Source organism: Dermacentor andersoni, chromosome 7, assembly GCF_023375885.2.
Source record: "Dermacentor andersoni chromosome 7, qqDerAnde1_hic_scaffold, whole genome shotgun sequence".
NCBI classification, from domain to species: domain Eukaryota; kingdom Metazoa; phylum Arthropoda; class Arachnida; order Ixodida; family Ixodidae; genus Dermacentor; species Dermacentor andersoni.
This window is the reverse complement of record NC_092820.1, coordinates 51126851-51150499: the sequence shown is the minus strand read 5'-3', so window position 1 is coordinate 51150499 and position 23649 is coordinate 51126851. Positions and strand designations below refer to the sequence as shown.

The following is a 23649-nucleotide window of genomic DNA, read 5'->3' as shown; positions in this document are numbered from 1 at the left end:
GCCGAAGAAGCACGCCAGTTTGCTCGGCATCGTATGAGGAGCCAACAGCATACGGATGCCCTTCGATACAACCAGGGTCGACGCGACGTAGATTACAATACCGGCGCCTGCGTGTAGGCCTGGACGCCCATCTGTCGCCGTGGACTCTCGGAAAAGTTGCTCCGCCGATATTTTGGTCCCTACAAGGTAACACGCCACCTCAGTGACGTGACCGGACTAAGACCCCTTCAGTTCTGACCCCGGTTGGCTCCGTCGTGGTCCTCGCGCTGAAGTTGTTCACGTAGTGCGCAAAAAACCCTAATATGCGCGTGCATGAACGCCGAGATGCCCCTGAGGAGCTGAATTTCTTGTCGTCGCTGACAGAACTTTTTGACGCGACCGAGGGGGTCGCTTTCTGCATGGGGAGCAGTTGGCACAATGACATGGGGCTCCAACGCCCTTCCCCTCACTTTTCCCAAGGTATCGCGCGGGACAGAAGGCGGCGTACTTCCACTCCGCTTTTCTCCCTTGTACACACACGACTGAGCCACCATCGTCGGCTCACCCACGCACCCCCTCCTCCTTTACACTTTCAGTCACGCATGCAGCATGCGGCGCGCGGTCACGATATTATCGCTCTTGGACTTTATACGGAACATGAGGGAGACGGCGACGGCGGGAATACGCCTGGTGTGTCCATATTGTCACGTGGTGGTGACGTTGAGGAACACAGTAGCAATACTGTGAAATACAAAACTAACTTTTATTGGGCGAACCTGTGCCCACAAAAGAAGGCTACACTTACAGCACAACGATAGCGGCGAACATGGTCGGCGATTGTCGAAAATCTCATCAACGGGTCAAGCGCGTCGGCTTTTATACATCAATCGTTGAATGTTCCAGATTAATCCCTGGGACCCGCGTGTCTTCCACAAAGTTCTACACTATTCGCGTCGCGCACACATGCAATCAGATCACACAAGGTTCGGTGACAGACAGCGGATGGAGCCATTGATAACATTCCAGAAGCTTCCCATACACCCAGGCGCGTCCTGCGCTGCGTGATAACATTTGTTAAGCGGTGAAACGTGGTCACCGGAGAAAGATAAACATGTACACGTGTCAATACCCCCCTCTTAAAAAGCATCTACCCGATGCTGCAACCAAACGAAAGTAATAAACAAAAACAGCCGTAGCAAAGAAAGAACAAACTAAGGAAGTTCGTCAACGTGCGTAAAAGGGCTTAAGACGCACCACGTGGACCACTTCAGATCGTGCGCGGCGCCGGTGTGAATGCGGAATGCCGTCTGGCACGACCTCATAGTCTAGTGCGCCAATACGTCGGATGACCTTGTAGGGTCCAAAATAGCGTCACAATAGTTTCTCACTGAGTCCTCGTCGGCGTATCGGGGTCCATACCCAAACACGGTCGCCGGGCTGGTACTCGACAAAGCGTCGTCGGAGGTTGTAGTGTCGGCTGTCGTTCCTCTGCTGGTTCTTGATCCGCAGGTGGGAGAGCTGTCGGGCTTCTTCGGCGTGCTGGAGATAGGTAGCGACGTCAAGATTCTCCTCGTCAGTGACGTACGGCAGCATGGCGTCGAGAGTCGTCGTCGGGTTCCTGCCGTAAACCAGCTTAAACGGCGTGATCTGTGTTCTTTCTTGCACCGCCGTGTTGTAAGCAAAGGTTACGTACGGCAGGACCGCATCCTACGTCTTGTGCTGGACGTCGACGTACATTACTAGCATGTCGGCGAGGGTCTTGTTCAGGCGTTCCGTGAGACCATTCGTCTGCGGATGGTAGGCAGTTGTCCTCCTGTGGCTTGTCTGGCTGTATTGCAGGATGGCTTGAGTGACCTCTGCTGTAAAGGCCGTTCCTCTGTCGGCGATAAGGACTTCCGGGGCACCAAGTCGCAGCAGGAACTTCCTGACGAAAAATTTCGCCACTTCGGCTGCGCTGCCGTTTGGTAGCGCTTTAGTTTCAGCGGAGCGGGTGGGATAGTCCGTCGCCAAGACGATCCACTTATTCTCGGATGTTGACGTCGGAAACGGCCCTAACAAGTCAACCCCAATCTGCTGGAATGGTCCGGGAGGGGGTTCAATCGGCTGTAGTAATGCTGCTAGCCTTGTCGGTGGTGTCTGCGTCGCTGACAGTCCCGGCATGTCTTGAAGTAACGGGCGACGTCGGCGGTCACACGAGGCCAGTAAAACCTTTCCAGCATTCTCGACAGCGTCCAGGAGAGTCCGAGGTGCCCAGCGGTTGGATCGTCGTGTAGGGCGTACAACAAGAAGGTAGCTGGCCCGGACTGGTGCGAAGTTCTTCACGAGCAGGTTGTTTTGTAGCGTGAACGAAGGCAACCCGCGCTCAAATGTCCTAGGGACAACGTCGGCGTTCCCTTCCAAATGCTCGATGAGGCCTTTTAGCTCCGGGTTTGGTCGTTACTGTTTAGTGAAATCGTCCGCGCCTATTATTCCAAGGAAGGTGTCGTCGTCCTCGTCGTCTTGCGGCGGGGCATCGATGGGGGTGCGAGGCAAGCATTCGGCGTCAGAGTGTTTTCTTCCGGGCTTGTATTTTACCATGACGTCATATTCTTGCAGTCTGAGGCTCCACCGCGCAAGCCGTCCTGAAGGGTCCTTTAAGTTAGCTTGCCAACGCAACGCGTGACGGTCGCTGACAACTTTGAATGACCTGCCATCGAGGTAAGGGCGGAATTTTGCTGCAGCCCAAATGATGGCGAGGTATTCGTTTTCAGTCGTAGAATAATTGCCTTCCGCTTTTGACAGCGACCGGGTAGCATAAGATATCACCCGTTCAAGTCCGTCTTTCCTCTGGACTAGGACGGCACCGAGGCCTAGGTTACTGGCGTTAGCGCTGATTTCGGTATCGGCGTCCTCGTCGAAGTGTGCAAGTAAAGGCGGGGACTGCATGCGTCTTTTGAGTTCTTGAAATGCGTCGGCCTGCCGCGTTTCCTTCTTGAACTCGGCATCACATTTGGTTAGAAGTGTTAGCGGCTTCGCCATGCCTGAAAAGTCCTTGACAAAGCGCCTATAGTAGGCACACATGCCAAGGAATCAGCGCACTGCCTTCTTGTCGATTGGCTATGGGAACTTTGCGACGGTAGCTGACTTCTGCAGGTTGGGCCGTACTCCAGATTTGCTGATGACGTGGCCTAGGAACAGAAGCTCATCGTAAGCGAAGCGGCACTTTTCCGGCTTCAGAGTGAGCCCTGATGACTTGGTGGCCTCTGATACTGTCGCAAGCCGCCTAAAGTGATCGTCGAAATTTCAGGCGAAGACAACATCGTCATCCAAGTAAACAAGACACGTCTGCCACTTCTATCCTGCTAACACCATGTCCATGACGCGCGGAAACGTTGCAGGCGCCGAGCACATAGCGAATGACATGACCTTGAACTCGTAGAGGCCGTCTGGCGTGATGAAGGCGGTCTTTTCACGATCTCTCTCGTCGACTTCTATTTCCAGTAGCCAGACGTGAGGTCCATCGAAAAGAAGTATTTAGCGTTGAAGAGCCGATCCAATGCGTCGTCTATCCGTGGAAGGCGGTACACGTCCTTCTTCGTGATCTTGTTGAGTCGTCGATAATCGACGCAGAGGCGTAGGGTTCCGTCCTTTTTCTTCCCCTGGACTGCAGGAGATTCCCACGGGCTTTTCGACGGCTGGATGATGTCGTCGCGCAGCATTTCGTCGACTTGTTGCCTAATAGCTTTACGTTCTCGCGTGGAAACTCGGTAAGGGCTCTGGCGGAGTCGTCGAGCGCACTCTTCGGTTATTGTGCGATGCTTTGCAACTGGTGTTTGTCGAATCCTCGATGACGTCGAAACGCAGTCTTTGTATCGTCTGAGAAGACTTCTGATCTGTTGCTGCTTACTCATAGGAAGGCTTGGATTTACGTCGAAGTCTGGTTCGGGGACTTTGCTCATCGGGGTGGATGCGGCAGTATTCGAGAGGACAAGGGCATTGCTGGTTTGCACAATTTCCTCGATGTACGCGATTGTCGTGCCCTTGTTGATGTGCTTGAACTCTTGGCTGAAGTTGGTTAGCATAACTTCCGCTTTCCCTCCGTGGAGTCGAGCGATCCCTCTCGCGATGCAAATTTCATGGTCGTGCAGTAGATGTTGGTCGCCCTCGATGAAGCCCTCTACGTCAGCGGGTGTTTCGGTGCCGACAGAAATAACAATACTGGAGCGCGGCGGGATGCTCACTTGATCTTCGAGCACACTCAAGGCGTGGTGACTATGAGAGCTCTCCGGTGACACCGCTTGATCTTCCGACAGCGTTGCCGATTTTGACTTAAGGACTATGATTGAGCTGGGTTGGTTCAGGAAGTCCATGCCGAGAATGACGTCTCGTGAACACTGTTGGAGAATAACGAAGGTGTCAGGGTAAGTCCGGTCATGAACGGTAATTCTTGCCGTTCAGATTGCAGTCGGCCTAATGAGGTGTCCTCCAGCGGTTCGAATTTGAGGGCCTTCCCATGCAGTTAACTTTCTTCAACTCTGTGGCGACGTGTCCACTCATTACGGAGTAATCGGCCCCTGTGTCCACTAAGGCGATAACTGCATGGCCGTCAAGACGTACGTTGAGGTCGGTGGTTCTTTGTCTGGCGTTGCAGTTAGGTCTTGGCGTCGGATCCCGGCTGCTTCGTGATTAACTGATGCTGGAACGTCGCGTCATCAAGTCGTCTTTCATCGGTGTAGTCTCGGCTTCCTGACTTCGTCGGGACGGCGGCGTGTCGTTTTTATGTCGTCGAGATGGTCTCTTCGTCGTGTTCGTCGGCGGCGGAGGATCTTCTTCAGTTCGACGAACAGCAACCACAGCTCTATTCGTTGCTGCTTTTAGTTTTCCGGATATGGGCTAGCAGAGCGGCCCCGGGCTGGGCCTGCGTATGGTCGGGGCTGCGGCGACAGGTAGTGGCCTGACGACGGCGAACGGGACGGTCGTCAAGGGGTCCACTGAGTGGCGGTGAGGTAGTCGGCGATATCGCGAGGTCGTTTGCCAATCTGTGGTCTCGGCGCGTTAATGGCGAACCTTCGGAGTCCCATCTCCCGGTATGGGCATCGGCGGTAGATGTGCCCGGCTTCGCCGCAGTGACAGCAAAGTGGACGGTAGTCGGGGGCGCGCCAATCGTCAGTCTTCCTTGGAATGCCGCGTGGGGTGGCGGTTTGGCGTGCTGGAGGCTGAGGTGGTGGTGGACGATGGAACTGTGTCGTCACTGAGCCCTGCCGTGGGCGCGGAGAGGGAACGTGACGGCGGGGTACAGAGGCGTATGTGATCGCTTGCGGCTGACGCTGCGTCAATTCAGGGGCTACTCCGAGTTGTTGTTGGAGCTCCTCACGTACGGCGTCGGCAGGCGAAGCCACTTGAGGCTGCGATGAAGGGAAGAGCTTCTGTAGCTCCTCCCGCACGACCACTCGGATAGTCTAGTGCAGGTCGTCGGTGGCCATTGACTGAATTCCGGCGTAGCTTGTCGAGTTCGTGCGGCGGTTGAGTTGCCGGTTCCGCATTTCCAGTGTCTCCTCGATGCTAGTGGCCTCACGAAGAAACTCGTCGACAGCCTTCGGAGGGCTTCGTACCATTGCTGCGAAAAGTTCCTCCTTTACACCACACATCAGTAGGCGGCCTTTCTTCTCCTCGGGCATATCCGGGTCGGCGTGGGTGAACAGACGGCTCATTTCTTCCGTAAAGATTGCAACATTCTCGTTAGGTAGCTGCACTCAGGCGTCCAGCATAGCTTCGGCCCTTTCCTTGCGGACGACGCTCGTAAAGGTGCACAGGAAGCCTCTACGGAACAGGTCCCATGTTGTCATGGTCGACTCCCGGTTCTCAAACCACGTTCTCGCGGCGCCTTCTAAGGCGAAGTATACATGTCGCAGCTTGCCGTCGGAGTCCCAGCTGTTGAAAGTCGCGATTCATCATAGGTCTCCAGCCAGGATTCCTCGTCTTCAGTAGCCGCTCCATGGAAGGTCGGTGGGTCCCGATGTTATTGCAGGATAACAAAGGACGCTGAGGCAGCCATTGGGGTTGTCTTGGCCACGATCTTCTTTGTCTTCTCAGCAAGAAGTCCGTTCTCTGGGGGCAGTCCTAGGAGTCGGCGGCTAGCACGCTGGTCTTGGGCCATGTTGGTTTTGTCGTGAGGCTTCGGGCTTGGATCGCGACTTTGCGGGGGCGTTCGGTACATGAACGCACAAGCACCTCCACCAGATGTCACGTGGTGGTGACGTTGAGGAGGACAGTAGCAATACTGTGAATTATAAAACTAACTTTTATTGGGCGAACCTGTGCCCACAAAAACAGGCTACACTTATAGCACAACGGTAGCGGCGAACACGGTCGGCGATCGTCGAAAATCTGATCAACGGGTCAAGTTTGTCGGCTTTTATATCTCAATCATCGAATGTTCCAGACTAATCGCTGGGACCTGCATGTCTTCCACAAAGTTCTACACTATTCGCGTCGCGCATACATGCAATCAGATTACACAAGTTTCGGTGACAGACAGCGGATGAAGCCATCGATAACATTCCAGAAACTTCCTATACATGCAGACGCGTCCTGCGCTGCGTGATAACATTTGTTAAGCGGTGAAACGTGGTCACCCGAGAAAGATAAACGAGTACACGTGTCGATATAATTGCTATCGCAATTGTATGATAAGTGTACCCGGCAATTGAAGCGTCCTGTGGCCCATTACTTTCGGCAAAAGAGGAAGTAGTAACGGTATCGAACTTTCACCATGCGACAATTCGCTGCGCTGCAACAGTGTATTCTTTTTTTCTTTTACGGGTCCGGGGCACCGAAATGAAAAAAATAAAACTAAAGGAAAGCATGCTGGCCACAATCGAATGCCTACTTTGAGCCCGTAATGAGGCTACAGAAGGAATGTCGAAGAAAACGTGAGACGCTTTGTCCACAGGGAACCGTACGCACACTGCTCGGTATCCTACACCGGTTAGACAAGACTTTCCGGAGAGGTTGCGCGCAAGCGAACGCTTTGCGATCCGTCGAGTTCCTGTAATGATGGCGGCGAGCAACCATGCATTGTTCTTTTCTCGTCTGCTAGCCAGAAAGCATCAATAACTCTGCAAAGCGAAAATTCATTCGGCCAGCGAAAAACGAACGCGCAGCAATGTGCGCCGCGCGGTGGTCGAGGCAACACGAGAAAAATACTTACGCTCTGGCTGGCTCTTACAGCCAGAGCGAACAAGAAAACAAAAAAGAAACAGAAATGTCCTCGCGAGTAAAAGTCAATGTAGAAAAATAAACAAGAACGTAGGTATTCCTGCTGGCATTAGTGTCTCGATACGGATGCTTTGTTGCAGGTGAAAAAGATGTTCATATTCTTTTCTGTGACACGCCGGCACTAATGAACCACCACAATGCTTCTTCTCTTAGGACCTCGCTGCGTGCTTTGTCAACTTATCTGATAGTGTATTGATTTGGCTTGTATCGTTGTATAGTCTTATGTGCGACTTTAGAAAAGGTAATGCACCTTTGACGTCAAATGTTTATACCAACATTAAACCCACAAAGTTCCGGAATTGAAAATCTAAACCACGACTTTGGAAATGTCAATGCATCTTTCGCATCAAAAGTTTATAAGAACTTCAAAAATTTAATAAAATTGTGGGGCTTTACGTACTGAAACCACGATCTGATTATGAGGCACGCCGTAGTGGGGGACACCGGAAACTTTAACTAACTGGGGTTCTTCAACATGCACCTGAACCTAAGTACACGGGTCTTTTCGCATTTCGCCCCAACGAAATGCGGCCGCCGTGGCCGGGATTCAGTTCCACGACCTCGTGCTTAGCAGCTGAACACCATAGCCTCAAAGCAACCGCAGGGGGTCGGTGAGAACTTTGTACCCATAAAGTTTCAGAAATGAAATCTATGCACTCCATAGATTCCACGGCCTGCGCGAGATGCCGCGACGAGTCCGCTTGCCATCGAAACGCCCTTGAAACTTTGTGCTCGGATGAGGCTCCTTGCGTTATGTGACTCCAGGTGCATGGGAGGTGCCACGAAATGCAGCCCGAGTTCGCAATGTTCACGCCTAAATGTCTCTTCCAGCGTGGGAAAGACGATCTAGACAAAATCCAGAACTGTTTCCGGCGCCGGGGTCGTTTTGGTCGGCGGTGCATGACAGCACGAAAAAATTTCGGGGGGGGGGGGCTGAAGCCTCATAAGCCCTCCCCCCCCTTCCCTTGGCTACGCCTCTGATGCGAACTCAGCTGTGTAGGTTCCTGTTCTTATACCTGAAGGCATATAAATAATGCATCAGAAAAAATAAGAACCAGTTGCGAGTGCCTGCCTGTCCTTTTTATTTATTCTGTTATCAGTGCCAAATTTTTTTAGCCCTAAACCATTTCTAAATATTCAGGAGCTCGTGCCACTGAGCGCCTTGTTGCTTATCGCTTGGTGGGGCCGAGTGTGAATTCTGACGCGCGCCGCTGTGTTCGCGAATGCATTGGCTGTCAACGCTTCAAGTCGACACGACCAACGAAGTCGCCAGTTCCCTTCCTTCGTTCACCTAAGGCCCGGTTCGATCACATTCAGGTCGGCATGGCTGGCCCACTGCCACCATCCCAAGTTGCTCGCTACGTACTCAATTGAGTAGACCGTTAAACCCACTGGCGTGAAGCATTTCCTCTCCCTGACATAAAGGTACAGTGGCTTCCGCGTTTGTCAGTGACTGGATCACACGCTTCCGATGCCCCAGCATTCTTACGAGCAATCGCGGCCGACAGTTCGCATGTGATGACTTCCGCGAACTCACGTGTCTGTTTGGCGTCTAAAATATCCAAACGACCGCGTATAACCCGTCGGAGAATGGAATAGTTGAACGCCTTCACTATTAACTTAAGGCCACCTTGAAAGCCCGCCAGGCTCGCTCTTCTTGTGCTGAAGATCTTCCTTTCGTCCTCGTAGGCGTGCTCTTTGAAGGAAGACCTCGGTTGAAAGACTGCGGAGGTCGTCTATGGCACAGGGTGCAGCTGCTGTTGCCGTGTCCGATCTAGACAGCTGGGTTCAGCAGCTCCGCTTCCTGTTTGCACGCTTGCGCCCTTGCCTTTGTAGAGTTGCACCTTCTAGTAATGTTTTTGTCAGGAATGACGTGCCTACAGCAAGCCATGTTTTCGTATGGCGTCAAGCCGTCCGACCTCCTCTTACTCCTCCCTATGTCGGCGCTCTCAAGGTACTCACACGCTCAGAAAGAACAGTTACCATCGACCTTAGTGGTTGTAAATAAGTGGTGCCATTACACAGGGTCAAACCAGCCTATCTAGCAACCTCATCATCATTATCTGCTTTCCCCGACTTTACAGCCTCTGAAACCACGGATCTACCCGATCGCTCGCCATCAAAGGCTGTTTCTTGGACACCGCTATACCGCGGCACTTCTTTAAAAGGGGAAGAGCCCTCTAGCCGTCATGGTCACCTCCCTAGGTCACCTTTCATACATGGAAGCGCGCTTGTATCGTGCTCCGTGCTTCGAGCGGTGAGATTAGAAGAAAAAGTGAAGGATAATGGATAAAAGCTACTTCTGCTCCGGCTATCGACCCGATTGGTTCTCGGGTCGTTTCATAGTTGTGTTGGGCCTAAACTCGGTCCCTTATATATGTCCTTAAATTTGTTCCTTTCCACTCCTTTTGCAATTTCGATGTTCTCTGGATTTTAATACGAAATAACTGCGTAACTGCCCAACGTTTTTACCTTTGTTTGCAAAAAGTTATTAGAAAATTTGTCAGAAAATGTTTCACTTTCGTCGTCTTGACTAAAATGGCCCCACTAAGCCACTCATCTCAGGATCAAGAATAGCTGCTTTCTCAAAAAGCAAAATTTGTGAATTTTAAAGAAAATGTTGTAGAGACATCAGTGTAAAGTTTCTTGGGGCCAGCAGTACTAATAAGTTAAAATTACTGAAAACATCCTGGCAGTATACGTTGTTTAAGGTTTGGAGTGATTGGCCTTCCAATAGGAAAAATCTGCAAGTTGCAAAAAAGGTCGTCTCCAACTTCAGGGAGTTATAACTCATTTTCTCGAAGTCCGCGCAGCGTCTCGCAAAACAAAGGTTTTGTACAGAGACATTTGCCTAACTCATACAAAATTTTTCTACGAAACCAAAACAAAGTTGGGAACCTCGCGAGGGGCACCGCAACAGCCGACGCTCTCTCGAGGTCAATGGCGATGACAGCAGGAGCGCTGGCCTACGACGAGGTTAGCGCCTACGCAAAGGGAGCGCTCATGTGTCTGATATCCACTGCTTGTGAATCCGCGATGAAAGCGTGAAAAGAGGACTTAATTCGTTAAGGCGTTCTCTTGTGCAATCACGCATGGCTTCAAAAGCGCGAACTGTCTGCGACCTTATCTTCTTTCTGAATATGCTGAACATGTTCGTCGCAAAACGAGGGCTACTTGTTCGGAGCATGCTTAGTGATTTTATGAGCCTTTAGGAAGGAAATTCTTTTCCGTCTTCCCGAGGAATACCTACAAATTGAGCCCTGCAAAGCAGGAAATTGACAGCCTGCATGCTTGCCGGCACTATCTTCTGCGCTAAATATAACCACCAAAAGTCCGAGCAGCTAAATCGAATGCCTACTCCCAGCTACCCTGGGAAATGGTGGGTGTGGACCTGGAAACCACTATTCCACCTATTTGTATTATCGTTCCAATATGAAAAACCCCGAGCCCTACCCATCAAGATATTCCGTCGTGAGCCACCTGAAAAGCTTCGTCGCTCGTCACAGCATCCCCATCTATGTGGTGTTTGACAACGGCACCCGGCATCTGTGTTTACTATTCGCTCAGTTCACCAAGGTGGGTGGCATCGTCTGTTTTGTAACCTGTCTCATATAAGCATAAGTTAACGGCGACACGGAGACTGTGCTACAATCTGCGGAATATTTGCTACGAAAAACAGACCTGTCTCATCTTGCTTCAATGGGCCTACAGAGGTACCCTCGGGCAGACTGTGTTCTGTTGCTCTGAGCTGCTTATGGGACGACGCTTACACACGGGTTCCTGCATTGCCCGCTTTCTTCGTGCCTGGAAACACTGACAACGACAAAGTGATAGCAAAGGGCACCATAAAGCCATCGAACAACGCAAACAGAGTTTTAATCACCACCAGGCACCCAAACAGCCATCACCCTCATTCCCAGAGCTCATGTATGGGTCAAAGACTTCAACTGCAAACGGGAAACACTATACCAGGCTTAGAATTTACACTCGTCCTTAGCTCAACCATGCCGTTGCAAAGTACGCCACAGCAGAAGAATGCTAGTTCTGTTGTAGTCATTGCATGACATAGAGAAAACGATCCCTCCTCCAGACGCCCTCACCTAAAATTATGACTGTCGCTCGCCTACAGCAGCAACGTAAGCAGAGAACATCGGCGGAGTTTTGTCTTGTCACACCGGCCAAGAGGTCCGCAGCATCGCTGACTTACCAGCTGGTTGTCTAACGGTACTCAAGCTGCCGCGTCAAGTTCGCTATTTGTCTTTACCCCTTCCGGAGGCAAGGCATTTCTGCCTAATCGTTAAATGTTCTGAACAAATTAGGAAGTGCTTGACATGGGCGCCCTATAGCGGCAAAGGCGCACGCAATGTAATGTAACCAAAAGTGAACTCGCCTCCTCCCCCCCCTCCCCTCGTGCGGAGTTAAAAGTGAAAGCTCATGGCGGCCCATACTTATCGACGATAAACATATTTTTGGTACCCAACAGCCCGTATGATAAACCCTGTTTCCTCCTGCCCAAAGCACAGGAGAGTACCAACCAGGACAGTGCACTGCTTGTGGAGATTTAAGCCAATGAGCTCAAATATATGAAAACTGAGCGCTAACTATATCTTACCACCTTCTACAAAGATTACGTGAACTGCTGCTTCGATAGAGTGCAGTAAGCCCTGTTCATTACAAGGTTTTGCCGGATAAATACAGTTTGAGAATTGAAGTTTTTTTTTAATATATTTGAACTCCACATGGGGAATATTTGATGACATTTATAAACATCGTCCCAATACCTACGCCACATTTCAGGAAATAAATTAGGCTGTGTGTAAAGCTACGCGAAATAGGTAATTTTTGCCTGTGTGTTAAGGTTTGCCACCCCTTTCAGGATGGCACGCTTGACGCGAGAAAATGTACGGATGTGCTAAAACCCACTTACTTTAATGGTGGGGTAGCACCTGGCTCAGTACATCGTAAGTAAGCATCAAAGTGGCATAATCTAGCCGTAACTGAATCATGCATCGCTCGCACCATGCTCAGTTTGGAGCATGCTGTCAGTGCTTCACTTAAGCTCACAAACGCTTGCATTGTTGCTTTAATATGAGTGAGAGAATCGCATGCGGTGTTTGAAGATTTACAAAATATTTTTTCTGCAACTGGTCTGTTGTAAGTTTGTCAACTTCTGGAACAATGTTCATATAAACCACAGCTCCAGTGCGTGACCACAACAATTTGTGCAGAGCATTGGCGCTTGCGCCATTTCGGATCCCCAATCGTTGGCAGATATTCCACTTTCTCTTGCAGATTCTGCCCGCAGATTGGAGACAGGCCCAAAGCTTACCAGGTTGGGTGGAATCCTCACAAAGATTACGGACTTTTTTCGATTGCCAGCACTTCAACCAGCTGGGTTGGCTATATGGAATCGGGCCACGCCGGTTTCCCAGCCGGATACTACTACGTTTCCTTCTACTTCGTGAGGAGCGATACGCTACACGTGAGTTGTGCTTTGGCATCACCTGCCCTCCCACTAAGTGAAAGTGTACACTTTGAAGTCAAATACGGTAATGAATGCATCATCGCAAGATTTATCGTTTTATCTCTGCCACGAATCTTATTGCGAGATTTCACAATACGTTAGAGCTACAGCTTCGGCAAGTTCGTTGCGGTCGTCCTTCAGCGCCACCACATATGACAAAGATGGGCGAGAGAAACAGGACGTTTCCAGTGTTTTCTTTGTTCCTTGCTGTTTAATGTGGTGTTGTTGAAGATATACATTACAATGACGAACTGTGACATAACAGTGTAACGCCAGCTCGACTTTAACTTTCCATAAAAAATGTCGAAGGACATGAATAGAGGTTAAAATTACTTTAAAAATATTGTTTGGTGTAATTGCCTATCAGCACCATGTAGGCTGGCTGCGTTGAGTAAGCTGGCTGACTGGCTTGATTTGTTTATAGCAACACATGCTTTAACGCTTCACGGATGAGTTTTTTGGTCAGGGCCAAGATATCCTGTAGTTGAGATGTAGCTCACTTTGAACAATATTTTCACTGGCTCATTTTCAGAAGTAAAGTTTACTCCTCGTTTTGCAGACATTAAGCGAAAAGTGCGTTCTTCCTGAGATCAGCTTCTGATAAGAAAATTTTTAGCGAAATGCATTTGAGAAAAACGTACAGTGCATTCGCATTTCTAAGATATTGGTGACAATATAGCAATGAGAAAACTATGCTTTAATTGTTGCGTAACTTTTGATAATTTGTTTAATATGCGTATTGTTTTGAAACAAGGCACATACTCAGTGATTAATGCCCAGTGGATCAAGAGTTTCATCAATGAAGCATAGAAAACGGGTGAGGTGCCAGAGGAATGGAAGGTAGCCGACACGGTGTTGATCCCCAAACCAGGAAGTAACCTAGTGTCGAGAACCTTCGCCCCATCCCCTTTACGTTATGTGTGAATAAAGTGGCAGAACACATGATCCTCAACAGACTTAACGACTACCTTGTAGGAAAACATTTGTACACATAACATGAACGGTTTTCGCGCAGGCCTTTCAACGCAGGACACAATGAGGCGCATTAGGGACCAAGTCATCGATGGGTACTTCAGCGATACCAAGGTCATTCTTGGCTTACAGTTGAAAGAAGGCCTTCGACAACATCAAGCAAAAATTCATATTGTAGACGGTGGCGAACCTTAAACTTGGGCCCAGGCTTTGCGACTACATCATATCCTTCCTGTCGAGAACTTCTCTGAAGACGTACCGCTAGGAAAACGAGGCGCGCTCAAGGGATCTGTTATTTCTCCGTTGCTTTTTAATCTCTGCATGATTGGATTGTCCAAGAGCCTTCGTCGACGTTGCAGCCATATCGAGACGGCAATAAGTTTACGACGGTGGTCGTGGACAAGACTGGCTTGACTACAAACTGCGCCACAATATGCACAACGAACCCGCAGGTGGCCGAACAAGTGGCCATCGCACTTGCTCTGCTGGATGATTGGTGTGGAGAGGTGTACAACGAATCGAAGGCGCGAGTCAGAGCCTTTCAAAAAGGCCGAATATCAGTACAAGCGGCCACGATCTTGAACACCAGCGATGGGATCATCCCTCACACCATTTACTTGTTCCTCATGCACGTCGGCTTGGTAAAAGGCATCGCCCTGAACCCCAATGAGTCGGCCCAAACAGCAGCGCACGCGCTCACCGGACGCGCTACATTACAAATAGGCGACGGCACCAGCGCCGGCGACGCAGGACATAAAGGAACTCCAAGCACACCACATTGAGATTACCAAATATTACTACATGGTGAGGATGATTTTCACTCCCCGCACTCAAAACTAAACAGAGCACAGGCAGCCTCATTGCGCGTACTCCAAATTTATTCGTATCCGTCATTAGCATACTTAAATGAAATCTATCCACACAAATTCCCTTACGCCGCCTGCACAGCTTGCGGGTAGACTGCTTCGTTAGCACTATGCTCTGGGAGTGCGAGTTGCTTGGCCTGAGTTACAGCAAGACCCAAGTGGGATACGCTTCTGCATAACACAATCCTTCAAGACCAATATCCTGGCCGTCCTGCGCGCTCTCCACTAGACTTTAATAATGTCGCACTCGCTCGCTCGCTCGCTCGCTCACTCACTCACTCACTCACTCACTCACTCACTCACTCACTCACTCACTCACTCACTCACTCACTCACTCACTCACTCACTCACTCACTCACTCACTCACTCACTCACTCACTCACTCACTCGCTCGCTCACTCACTCACTCACTCACTCACTCACTCACTCACTCACTCACTCACTCACTCACTCACTCACTCACTCACTCACTCACTCACTCACTCACTCACTCACTCACTCACATATGATGTGACCAACGTTGGCATTAGAGAGTTTAATTGAAGAGCTGTGCATACATGTTAGCTTCAAACAGGCTCATTGAAAAGCAGCAAGAACCGAGTCTTACATATCAAGTGACCCAAGTTAGTCTGACGGTTGGTTTTGGGCTCAGTTTGCTCAGCACCACAGCTCGGTACCTTTTACCATCTGACTCAAATTGGTGGCAAATGGGTTGTTCATCGACGTACTAACATACAGACATACTGCCGATTGCATGATATACTCTAAGAATGCGAATCGCGATAAAGTTCCGTGACAGAAGACAATTATCTGTGTTGAAGCATGAGCTGGAGCCACATTGTTTGACCGCCAATCGGTGACTTCTCATATTTTGCTTCCAATGAACTTCTGTCATCCTTGGAACTCTGTGTAGTCCTCGGAGGTTGCCAAGAATCACGACCTATGGTATAATTGCGAGTGAAGCGGGCGCTTCGAAAACAAGCGCAACACAAGGAAGCACTACGATCATTTTCATCGCGTATTAGTTTAACTGTGCCGGACTTGCGCACTGCCGATCATTGGTGAAGTAGCACCTTCTAGATAAAACGAAGTTGCAGGAGCGAGCGAAAGGCTTGGTGAGCAGCCTAGGCATGAACCAGCTACTCCTTACCTCAATTTTTAAAAAGAAATACGAAGCAATAGTTTACTTTCGGCGCACATTCCAAATAAATCAGGCACTGGATACAAATTGCTGGATGTGGAGCCCAACCGCTCGTGTATCTTTGTGATATTCTACGTACAGTGCGGACACACGCATGCCCTGTTCCAGTTTTGTGTTACCGCTGTGTGCGAGTTCCATGGTGTCTTTCTCTTCCGCGCTTTTGTGAGCTGCACATAAAAGACAATGCGTCATCGAATTGCCAAAGCTTGGGTAGTTTCATACCCGCTGTGTTGTATTTCACACTTCTCGCACATTTTTTAGAACACTGTTGCATTTTGCTGGCCGGCGTGATCTAATATGCCCATCTCAGGTTACATATAATCGCTTATTGTATTTTGATTTGAAAGGCTACCCTTGATTCCCGCAACTTGCTGGATCGGTTACACGAAATGCCGGTGCGAGCATGACTGTGACACTCGCAATTTTTTCCCTGGAGTACCTATACACCCACCTATATTTTCTTCACCGCGATCGGCCCATTATATAGTCCTCTTTTCTATGTCATACACAGTGCTTGAGGAAGTTTCATAAGGAGATCATCAGGATATGTCCGGCTATCTTCACGCGCTGCTACTTTTTATGTCGAAACGGCTGTATTCGCGACATGAGTAGGCATACTCATGAATATAACTACTCGTACTTACTCATAACTATTTCAAAGGCTTGAGTATGACTCTCACTTAGTGACGAGGGCTGTGTGTAGCCATTAGTATTAACGTGAGTCTGGACCTGTGAGTGTGATCGGCAACAAAGCTTTTTGGCATCCTACAAAGTAGATGAAAATTGCATAACTGTTTCATGGACACAACTTTATTGTAGAAGTAAACTTCGCTTTTATTTGAAAATTGACAACATGTGGTAAGAAAATGATGTCGTCATGAGGAAAAAACTTTACACTTCAGTCGGACAGAGTGAGGACGTAACCCCCAGGCACTAAAAGTTTCAGTTTCAGTTTATTCAGACATATACGACCTGGGTTGAAAGGACTAAAGGAAGATAAAATCTGCCTGAGTAGGTCATCCCACCCATACATTTTCTCAGAAGGAGTGAAAAATAAAAAAGAAAGCAATGGATTTTTATATTAGAACATGACAAAAATTAGTTAAAATGCAGGACTAACATCGTGAACCGGAATTTTAAGATATGTAACACAATCACACAATAATGCAACAGCAATAACGTATTCCAAGAACAAAAATGCGCGAATGATAAAAACATATAACCCGCAACATATTAGGAAAAACAAGATAATGCGAACCCTATACAGAACGTTACATACGAATTCATAGCAATGTATTATAACCTATAGACAATATAAGAAAGTAGAAAGACAGTAGGACACGAAAAATGTATTTTTCTTAACTCAAAAGCATTTTTAGGGCACGGAACCAGAGAGCAAGTACACGTCAACAATTTCTTTCAACTGTGTTTCGAACTACATTGTTCGTCAAGTTCGTCGATATACCTATTGTTGTGGAAAAGATTAAGTATCTGGCACAACAATGTTTGGTTTGTGTAGATGGTTATGAATAATGGAATTCTAAATCACTCGTGTCGGAGATGATAGGGAGTATTAGTAGGATAGCAATGAGCCATATAACTGCCTACGTCATGAAAAAATTTCGGTGCGAATATAAAAGGCGAGTTTACAGATGTAAAGTTAGGTAACGGTGAGTAAGATAGGCTTGTTAAAAATTGGCGCAGTTTGCTCAGTTGGTTTCATATTTCCTATGCAACGAAAAGCTCTCTGTTGCGGAATTAATAACCTTTCAATATTCGTTATTGAAGTTGCACCCCAGATTACGCCACAGTAATTGCGATGAGAATGAGCTAGTGAGTAGTATAATTCTAGCTTCAGCCAGTTGGGTACCAGAGACCTAAGTTTGCATAAGACAGAAATTAACTTAGATATACAGGCATGTGCTTTGTTGGTTTGCGGTGTTCAACTGAGCTATTCATGAAAACGTATGCCCAAAAATATAATCAAACGGACACCCTCGAAGTCATTATTTTTAAATCTAGCAGAAACGGAGTAAGCTTAGCGCTTATTTAGGCTCTCGAATAAAGCGTTTTTATAAAGTCGCAGGTGCGCTCTGTACTAAATAGGCGATCTGCCGCTGCGCTTTTTTTTGAAAAGTGATCTACGACCCCTGTTTTTACCCGTGCGACCATATATTTCGTTTTATTAACGTTTGATTGTAGCTAATTAGGTTAAGTCAGTATGAAAGAAAAAGCGACCACTCGTTCTCTTAAACGGCTCCCAGAGAAAAACAAGTTGGTATCATGAGCATACACAACTACAGAGGAAGTTTGTGGTACGGGCACGATATCATCTATGTAAGTAATAAAAAAAGTGGACCCAGTATAGAACCTTGTTGTACATCATATTTCGATGGTTGTAACTAAGACGATGGTTGTAACTAAGACGTATGCTGCAGCCTGTCTGTCAAGTAATCGCGTATGAAGTGTAGCGCTGCCTCTGAAACGCCATAATGTGGTAACATTTCAAATAACTCATCCTGCCTAACATAATTAAATGCTCTCCGATAGTCTAGAAAAATTCCTAGGGTGAACTCCTTGTCAAAGTTCTCAAGATTTTGTTTTTTATATTAAGTAAAGCTCTTCCTGAATATATTTTTTCGCGAAAGCCAAATTTTTCCTCGACAAGCAATTCATGTTCGTCAAGAAACTTTGTTAGTCTTGTTTTTATCACGTGCTCCAACACCATGAAGAATAAGGTTAACACCGATATGGGTCGATAATTATGCTGATCATTGATAGGACCACCTTTATGCAAGATTGCCACCCTCGCTCTTTTCTCGAGTAATGGCGCCCACGCACCTCGTTCAAACAATGAATTACCACACGCGCGTAGCAATATAAATAGCCAGAATGCCTGTTGACAATGCTTTGTTATAAATGTGTTGCAAAAGTGCGGATAAAAGGTGAGCAACGAAAATAATTCGAGTAGTTTTAATGTCATCATTACCAGCAGCAGTATATTTATTTAGCTTCTTAACAAAATATCTATTTTTAATTCACTGCAAGCAGACAGAAATACAGAATTCGTACTGAGAGTGGATATATACTTCCTTCCATCTAGTTGAGTACTGGAAGACGAACGCACGCCAGATGATACAAAAAAACAAATTAAATCTATCCGACAATGTCTCCATACTGTATTCGACATCATCAATAATTAGTGCAGCAGGGATACTATTCTGTTGCTGACCAATAAGCAATAGTAATGCACTCCAATTTTCTTGGTTCATCAGAAACAACAATAAAATATGTTTGTAATACTCAGATCTAGCTTTCTTCAGATCAAAGTTTAACTTGTTTTTAATTTACTTAGATTAGTTTAAAACAGCTATATCTTTTAGAAAAATAAATTGAAGGTTCATGATATCACGGGCTTTCATTCTCTGAAATAACTCGTTTGTTACCCACGGTTTTTTCCACTTTTGATGTGTTTTTTTTTGCATGAAGAAAAGTAAATGCTTCGCCATAGCAACCCTTCACTCTTTCTCGAAATATATCGTATGTAATGCTTGGTTTTTTTTATATATATCTGAGTAGTCAACATGCTCCATCATCGAGTGAAGATCGGATAGACGCGTTTGATTAAAACTATGATAAGGAACTGAGCTAGTACAAGGGGCGGGGGGTGTACTTTGTTTTTTTTTTTTTTTTTGGCACAGGAAAGCTACAGACAGTAGGTAAGTGGTCAGTCAAATCAATTGCAAGAATGCCAGGAATAGCATCACTTTCAACATGACTGATTATGCGCAAATTAAACAGAGTTTCACTTCTTCCTTTCATTCTTATTGGCGAGAGTATCACATATATACAAAAGAATGACTCGATTATGTCTAAAAATTGCCCAGATTGTGAAGTGTCTGTTAATAAATCAATATTTATATTGCCAACAAAGAAAATAGGGACCATTGCAAGGAACACGTATTAAAAAGAAGGACTTAGTATATTCAAGGAATGCTTTAGTTTCACCAGAAAGTTGGCTAGAAACTGGGGCAATAACTGTTCTAGTAATGTTTAGAATAATTCGTTCATAATGCGTGTTAATACCAGAAAATTAAGAGAAGACATCGTAGGTAATGTCATCCTTAATATACAGTGATGTTCCTCCCCCTTTACGACCAGACATATAAACACCTTCAGACGTATAGCCGGAAAGGTGTACACCCCCCCCCCCCCCCCCAGCTGGAACATTCTGAAAAAAAAATTCAGTAAATGCTATAAAGTTAAAATCGTAATCAAATGATTCAAAAAATGCCTCTGTTTCCTGTTGCTTGTTTATACAGCTTCTTATATTTGCATGGAAAACCGACATGTTATCCCCTCCTCTGCTCAATGTTTGCATTAGGGCTGTAAAAGGGAAGACATCGTGATACATAACTTCAGTGAAGTCAGCCATCGAAAGGAAAAATCTTTGTAAGGAATGTATAAGTGGTGCAAGATTGTGGCCACTCAACGAATCTTAGCAAGGTCAGCTAGCTTCTCAATTGGTACGCGCTGGTTGCTGGCCAGATGCCGTACGTGTGAAAGGCTTTCCATTCTTTTGCCACAAAATTTCACAATGCATTTCCCGAGCCTTTGCCTTCATCATCTGTAGAGGTTCCTTATTCTAAGGCGTCAAATTGTCTCTGAAATGTATCGCCAGATTAGTACCTGTAAACTTGTTTTTCATTCATCTGGCATGACACCTGATGTGAAAGAAACTAATAGTACCGAGGTTTTGCCAAGCTTGGCTGACAATCTGTGTAAGGCCTCAAGATCGGTGGGGGTCTACTCAGGAAGGCGTAGTTTATTTGCCATTTCATTCACCTTGCCGAGCAAAACTCCGCTTTCAACAACTGGCAGTCACTGAATTTCTAGATTCTGTCTTCTACTGTATTGTTCGAGGGCAGTGACCTGTTTTTTTTAAGTCAGAAACTTCCTGATTGTTGTTAGTAGACTCCATCACGTCGATCCTTTTCTCGAGGCTTATGATTACTGGAGGCTGTTTTTTCATTTGTGCCATTTTTCATTCATTTTTTCATTTTTCATTTTGTCGACAGTTTCCTGAATTGGCAAAAAGGCATTTACCCTGCTCTAAATTGCTGGTAACTGAGCTAATTTTCAATGAATCTTAATAAGAACCTCCTCGAATGCTTTTTAATGTCGCAAGTTACCACCTGCATATTCAGTGCTACGGACAGCTAAGACGAGACTTGTTTGACGTTTCCATGTTCTTTCTGAGGCGTCATCTTTAGCTCTGAAGACAGTTTTGCTTATGCCCGAGCATGTTCGCAGATGGTAACCGTAGGTACATTCTGAGCATGTTGCGTCCATTCTATTATCTGGGAGCAGATCATTATAGACCAAAAACAACCCTAACGTTTCGATTCACAGCAAAAACTACAAGACACTTCAGCACCAAAATGTACAAGAAATATGTGCAGCAGTGTTGGTGGCAGACGCAGTATTCTATGCTATAAATAGCTAGTAATAAAATTAACCCAACTTTCAAAGACAGAGGATAGTGATGCTTGTAGAGCCGTTGCGTCCGCTGTAACCACCACTGAGCAAGTGAGTTCGTCGAAGGCTTGCCGTCGTCTTCGATTAAGCACGATGGTGACGTGCCTGATGACGTACAACTGTGACTGATACGTGGGAGAGGTTGCCATCGGGAAGCTGCAGCAGGCAGGCGGTGACTGTGAAGATGATGAAGTGTTCCAAAGCAGTAACTGCAAAGGCAGAGAATAGTGATCACTGTAGAACCCTTTCATCCGTTGCCACTACCAGTGAGCAAATGGGTTCGTCAAAGGCTTGCCGTCGTCTTTATTTCAGCACGGTGAGCCTTCGACGCAGTTTAGCAGTCAGTTATGGTGTAGGGCAGAAAAGAAGCCCAGTTTCCTAGTAAGCGCAAGGGCAGACTGCACCTCTCATGCATTCATGCCTTCCATGAAGGTGGCTGTTTTGTAGTACATACAGCACGCCTCAATCGAATGCACCATTTTTCCGTCAGTGCTTGCCTCGAAGTATACATTTGGTGAAATAAAATAGAACTGGCAGAACTTTCCAAGTCAATCAACGAGCGTAAGACAGCTGACATAAAGAAGTATAATACGGATAGAATTGAACATGCTCTCAAGAACGGAGGAAGCCTAAAAGCAGTGAAGAAGAAACTAGGAATAGACAAGAATCAGATGTATGCGTTAAGACAGAAAGCTGGCAATATCATTACTAATATGGATGAGATAGTTCAAGTGGCTGACGAGCTCTATAGAGATTTAAACAGTAGCAATGGCACCCACGGCGATAATGGAAGAGAGAATAGTCTTTTTAGGGCAGGTAGGGACCGTGGATCCGGATCCTGAGACTGAAATAATCAGAAGAATAAGAATGGGCTCGGGTACGTTTGGCAGGCATTCTCAATCATGAACAGCAGGTTGCCATTATTCCTCAAGAATAAAGTGTATAACAGCTGTGTCTTACCAGTACTCACGTACGGGGCAGAAACCTGGAGGCTTACGAAAAGGGTTCTATTTAAACTGAGGACGACGCAACCAGCTATCGAAAGAATGATGGGTGTAACTTTAAGGGACAAGAAAAAAGCTGATTGCGTGAGGGAACAAGCGCTTGTTAATGACATCTTGGTTGAAATCAAGAACAAGAAATGGGCACGGGCAGGACACGTAATAAGGAGGGAAGCTACTCCGCTTTCTTGCCAAGGGAAGGGAAGCGTAGCAGGGCGCGGCAGAAATTTAGGTGGGCGGATGAGATTGAGAAGTTTGCACGGACGACATGGCCATAATTAGTACATGACCGTGGTTGTTGCAGAAGTATGGGAGAGGCCTTTGCCCTGCAGTGGGCGTGACCAGGCTGGTGATAATGATGATACGTTTGGTAGTGTCTACCTCAAACTTTGAGTTTATTATCTGGGCCGCCTCGGCCGTGGATCTCCCAATAAAAACTCCACTAGCGTAGTTGGCAGAAACAATTTGCATCGCTGCTGAGCGCAGGCATTTGTCTAAAAGACCAACGCCTATGTGCAAGACAGCTTCGAGAAAAGGGTAAATATGCCAATTTGACTTAATCGACTTTTGCGGATCGGAAGATGGAGCCTAACTGCATGATAAATGGATCCACGATGGTTAATATTACAAGGCATACTTACAGCCCCCTTGGCAGTGATGATAGAAACAAAACCTTAGTTAGTCCCTGTATCAGGACGCTTACACAGAGTGCGAATGATTTTTCCGTGCCAGCTCTTGCTCGGCTCGTTCTAGTAGACTATTATGAGCTAAAAAGTCAGAATTGCTGTCATTTGATATGCGATACTCTGCGGTACCATCACAATGGGATTGTATTTTCATAAACTTCTACTAGTAAGCACGGAGTCATAAATAAAAAAAAATCAGCTTTGTAAAACTTTTCATGCCTCGTAGTCACTTTAGGTGACTAGCCACCTCAGTGACATGCAAACGTTAATAATAGAGTATGTTACTTCATTTCTTCCACGATATGAGCTTGGAGAACATGAAATACGGTATTTCATACTCGCAGCTTAGCAAACACAGAATTTAAGTTTATTCACATGAAAGACTTGAGTTCAGCATTTATCACGTCGTGCAGGTCATCATGGTAGTGAAAAAGTTGTTGCCACAGGTAAAACTAGAATTCAGAGGCAGCTTGAAAGTCGACATTCGAGACTTCCGTGCTGGAAGAGAACAAGAAACGCAGAAAATATGGTTACGCCAGGTGATAACCATTCTGTAAGTAAGAAAAAAAAAGGATAGGCGTTTATACTTACGGCGGTCGTATGCACGAACAATACAGTTTATGAG

General features: G+C 46.9%; 1 protein-coding gene across 3 annotated transcripts in view; it reads left to right on the top strand.

The window, feature by feature from the left end:
• The window catches only part of LOC129385789 (uncharacterized), a 202226-nt gene that overhangs the window by 73392 nt on the left and 105185 nt on the right, over positions 1-23649 (top strand). For all 3 annotated transcript variants that reach the window (XM_072289195.1, XM_072289193.1, XM_072289194.1), the window contains one exon: positions 12529-12718. In XM_072289195.1, the coding sequence (XP_072145296.1) occupies positions 12641-12718 (78 nt within the window). In that variant the 5' untranslated portion in view covers positions 12529-12640. The remainder of the gene's footprint in view (positions 1-12528; positions 12719-23649) is intronic.